The following is a 5,075-nucleotide window of genomic DNA, read 5'->3' as shown; positions in this document are numbered from 1 at the left end:
TTCCCGGGAGTCGCGACCCGAGAACCCGCACGTGGCTTGGCTGGACCAGCTCGTGTGTTTTTAGAATTTCACCCGCTGATCCTTAAGCTGCCCCACTTTTTCTAAGAGAAGATTTCTTCTCAGCTCGGACCGCAGATAAGTATAAGCGATATCCTACTGTGTATGCCCCTTGTCTGTTGAATTTATTAATTTCCTTGCTGATTGCTTTCTATATACTATTGTAACTAAGGAACTTGTGTGACTCTGCGTGTGCATCTGTTTTTCGTATGCTTGAAAACTGCTTAGTAAAAGGCAACATTTATTCATTAAACCTAGCGTGTTGTCTCACTTCCTGGGAAATAGGAGTGTTCGTTGGCCAATCTGACCTCTGTATACACGGGAAAGATTACTCACACCACGCCCACTGTCGTAGATAAGTCTGAGTTGGGCAATCGGAACCGTCCTTAGAGGAGTTCCGGTGACACAGGTACCCTCATGTGGATGCCATGACAAACTGGACTTCTGAAAGTCTTCCACTCGCTCCAAAAATATGAGCATAACAAGCACACACAAAGCAACCTATCTCTAAATAGAACTATCAGCGCTAAGTATATCCAGTAAAATAGTTTAAATTCTAATGGGATGAGATTATTATAAGGATAGATATTTGAAAACAGGCTTTAAAGAGAAGATAATCTACATAACCAAGTGATAATGGTGCAGAATCTTTTTCTTCTTAATTGTGGAAACTCCAGAGGCAAGCAGAGGTATAGCTAATTTGACAGTCTATGCAGTTTATAGTAAGAATACCATTTATTAATAACTTTCTGAATGAAAAGCTGACGTAAAAAAGTCTATATGCATAGCTACAAAGTGTGAGAGCCTTCCATATTCTAACAGTATGTAAATCAAAACTGATTACCATAGCTTAGCTCTGTATATTTGTTGTGCTTAAATTCAGTATTCCAAGTGTGTATTTCTGCATGAGTATCTTATTTCTTGGGTCTAAACACTCTTGCAATTGGAAAGCCTGCTAAGCCACCCACTGTGTTCTTAATATTCAGAGGAATAAAAGCAGTGTTTCTGCTAGTATACAGACCATGAAAGAAAAGAGTTAACGGACTCCCTGTTACCTGAACCCCTTCAACTACAGTTCCCTCTTGATGCTTTCAAAAGGATTAACCTCTGATCATTACAAGAGAAAACACCAAGCTTTGTATCCCATGGAGATTGGATGCAGCCAAACCTTCAGCTGCAGATTAGCCATTCAGAAACTCTGTACTCTTGGAATCATTGCGTATCACTTCCACATTCTTTCTTAGTAACTACTCATTGTTTTCTATTCAAATTCACCAGCTTTTGAATATAATTAAATATGCTGCAATTGTTTATCAGCCTTTAGACAGCTCGCTTTTCTCTAAAGCTTATTTATTAATTGTCTGGTTTGTTATTAATTGTTTGGTTAAAGTATGCTTCCACTATCAGCTCACTTCTAAAGCCCATTTTCAGGGCGAAAGAGCTTACAGTACAACCAACACACACATCATGCTGGGAATTTTGCTTCAAGTGCCTAATTGTTGTTATGTTTAATACTTTGCCTGTATCTCTACACATTTAAGAATTCCATTGGGTAATTATACCTTCTTTATTGCAATTTCGAGAATCGATCTAGGAGACTGGCATACAAATCTTAAATACCTTTACTGGGGAGGGGGAGAATCAAGTTAAAGGACCTTTAAATCCAATTGATTTCAGTGCCTGTCATTTAAACAAATTCTGGTTGGCTTTTCCACCCAGCATTAAAAAAAATGAACTAACTGCTTGTGCAAATAAATACAGCTTTTAAACCTTGAATCTGTAAACACTACTAAGCTTGGACTATCCACAATTCCTTGCATAGTTATTTTTTTCCAGTGTTAAGAGTTTTAGCCAGGTTAGGCAAAACAGATGAGGATATTAAGAGCAGTATTACATTCATGCCTGCAAATGGAGGCTCAGGTCTCCCCTGCTAGACAGAGTACCTTTAAGCAGCTTCATTCAGGTGGTGTGTAAACCATGGCCTTTTCTTGAGAAGTGAGATTTGGCCGTGATTATCAATATCCCATTCACATGCAAGCTATAAGAGCTTCCAGTACAACCAACGTGCATGCAATATGCTGTAATGCACTCTGTGTTTGAAGCAGTTCAGAAATTTAAAATGGTACAGAATGTGAAAGCAAATCTATTTACTGGAGTAAATTACAGACAACATATTCTACTCCACTTAAAATAACTTCATGGGCTGCCAATGTTTTCAGGCAAAATTTAAAATGCTGATGTCCACTGAAACCCTGAACAGCCTGACAAGCAGGGCAGCTGAATGTCCTTTCTCTCCCATACCAACCTGCCTTCTAGTTAAGATCTCCTTATTATGCCCTACACTGTGTACCCCCATTGTCTGTAATAAATGTTAGTGGTGACCACAGACAGTACCATTTCTACAGTTGCACCTTGGCATGGAATGCCACTCTCACACCTTTAAAGTTTCAGGTACAAGATGACAACTTGGCTGTTTGCCTTGCTGTTTTGGTGACTGGTATCTGAAGTAGTGAGCTGTGATTTACAAAAGGTCATATCCTGCTATTTTGTTAGTCTTTAAGGTGCTACTGGACTCTTGCTCTTTTCTATTGCTACAGACAGGATAACACAGCTACCCATCTTGATCTTGCTGACCGGTTAGTACAGCTGCAGTAACATAATTTTAACTTTTTGATTGGCCTTGCAGATATGGTTTTATCCACCGGCGGGCATGTTTTTATGCTGTTATTTATAAAGCCACTTCAGGTGTAGTTTATAGAGAACACAGCCAAGAAAAAAATTCAAACATAACTGCATGGAAGATGCAGACACAAACCAATTCCCCACAAGCAGCTGTGCTGCCCTCGCTATTCCATTTCCATTGGTCAATTTCACGCTATTTCCTGCATGGCCGTATTTTGCCCCACATCTCCCCTCAATTTCTCCTTCGTCTTCTAGATCTCAAAAAACAAGGACTGAGAAGGCACAGGGGAAACCAGGGGAGATGTGGGTCAAAATGCGGCCGTGCAGCGAATAGTGTGAAATTGACTAATGCAACCGGGGCAAACAGAAGAGCAAAGGCAGCACAGCTGCGTGTGGGGAATCGGTCACACATTATTTTAGGATACTTAATTACAGGAGAGTTGAAATATTCTGGATGCCCCACACTATGTTGGTAGTTTCTCAAGCTAGGTAGAAGCAACATCAATGAAATAACTTCTATTATTGCCTTATACATTCACAGATAGATACAAAATAGGTGCATAACCCAAATTCCTTTTCTGCCACTCACCAACGGGATTTGCTGTCCACAGTATTGTCACTGCAACTTGATCAGAGCATGCATGCTGGCTAATGGTGATGTTCTGTACATCACCAATCACATGCTTCCCCACTGAATTCAAATAAGGTGTACAGTCTGAAAAAGAAAACCATTACGTACATTTCAATCTGGGCCTTGAGACACTGCATCATTACACCAGCTCATATTCAGGCAACACAAAGAAAAAAGTTCAGTAGCAGATATTCCTACGATTTGTCAAGTTTTCAGTCCATATAACAACTCTGTTTACTCAATGACCATTCAAACTGTTGTGTACTGCCTCTTTAAGAGGCTATCCCAGTAGGCCTCAGGGCAAGCAGGAGAGTAGGAGCGACTCAGTACTTCTCTTTTCTGTCTCCCTGAGCAGCCTACAAGTGCGCAGAGCCTACTAAGAATCTGCAGAACCAGGCCAGGACAACCCTGGCCTAGAGCTCTAGAAAGAGCTATTGTTATTCCTTATTCCAATAGCCACATAACCTGCCCTACAGTTACTGTTAATAAAGAGGCCTTCAGCCAAATGGAACTGGGTGTTTGTTGTTTGCTCCACTACATAAAACAAACCAGTTAAAGCTACCATACCCAACTTGTTTCAGGAATCATTGATCTTAGCACCTCTCCTTGTTTTATAAGGCAAGCAGACAGAAATAAAAACAATGTGAAGGGTCGATTTAAAATGGTGTCCTAGAAACATGCTGCCTGCCATAATCCAATGGCCGTAACCTGCTTGTTACAGCAGACCTTGAAATGCTACTGCAGCAAGTCAAACAAATGACAGCAAGAGAGTCCTATTAGGAAAACAGAAACTTGTCTTTTAATGGAAAGTTTGGAGCAACAGCTTCCTACAACATCTGGATCCAATTAATAGTTAGCCTTGCATTTCAGATCCATGTCAAATGTTTAATGCTAAAGAATGACAGCTTGCTAAAATATAAGAATGCAGAGATTAGAAACATTTCTTTCAGTTTATGATCAAGTAGAAAAATAATTCTCGCTCCGAACAAATTATGTAAAACATTTCAGTTAAAAATCTTCAAGAACAAAATAAAACGCTCAATTTTGAAACAGACACAGAAGGATTTAGTTCCTTTGACGATGTCTGTAATCATTGTTTTATACTTTATATAAATTTTCAATTATTCCATAAATTGTCTATTCACTCTTTCATTGAAAAGTAAATCTGCAAGATGACCCAAGATCCCTGGCAATGACCTCATCACAGGCATTTCCTCCCACTGGCACTGGGGGCTCTTTTTAACTTTTACACTAGAATATCATTATATCTATAAGCCATTGTAACAATACATGTAACAGGTTCTCTGAATTCCCAGCTTCTATTAAAAATAGTCTCTATTCCCCTCCCTTGTGGAAATCTAAGGGGAAAGGTATACCTCTGCGACAGAATCCCCAGAAACCGGGGATTCAAAGAACCTGTTACATATATTGGCTGGTAATTGATTCTATGTCTGTTCTAGCTTCTGAACTTACCAAAATTTCCAGAAAATTGTTGGCTTGGGATCCCAGTTCTTTAGAAAGCCTTAAAACTGGATATCTGACCTATCTATAGCTACACTGGGTCCTAAAGAATTATATTCTGTCCAAATGGGTGAAAGAACATATCCATGCAACGTTGTTGCTTTGAGGGTATATTTTCTTGGCAGCTAAAACACAGTTACTAAATAGGGAATTGACTGCACTCTACCTTTTAACTTCTTTTCCT

At 39.5% G+C, this 5,075-nt stretch overlaps 1 protein-coding gene across 1 annotated transcript in view; it reads right to left on the bottom strand.

Moving 5' to 3' along the window:
• Nucleotides 1–5,075, bottom strand: part of IL17RD (interleukin 17 receptor D) — an 81,758-nt gene that overhangs the window by 21,284 nt on the left and 55,399 nt on the right. Inside the window, exon 3 of the mRNA XM_015407756.1 lies at nt 3,329–3,454. Coding sequence (XP_015263242.1) covers nt 3,329–3,454 — 126 coding nt within the window. The remainder of the gene's footprint in view (nt 1–3,328; nt 3,455–5,075) is intronic.

This window comes from Gekko japonicus, unplaced genomic scaffold, assembly GCF_001447785.1.
Source record: "Gekko japonicus isolate JY-2015 unplaced genomic scaffold, Gekko_japonicus_V1.1 scaffold2220, whole genome shotgun sequence".
NCBI classification, from domain to species: Eukaryota; Metazoa; Chordata; class Lepidosauria; order Squamata; family Gekkonidae; genus Gekko; species Gekko japonicus.
Note: the sequence above shows the minus strand (reverse complement) of the source record. Positions and strands in the feature narration are given on the sequence as shown.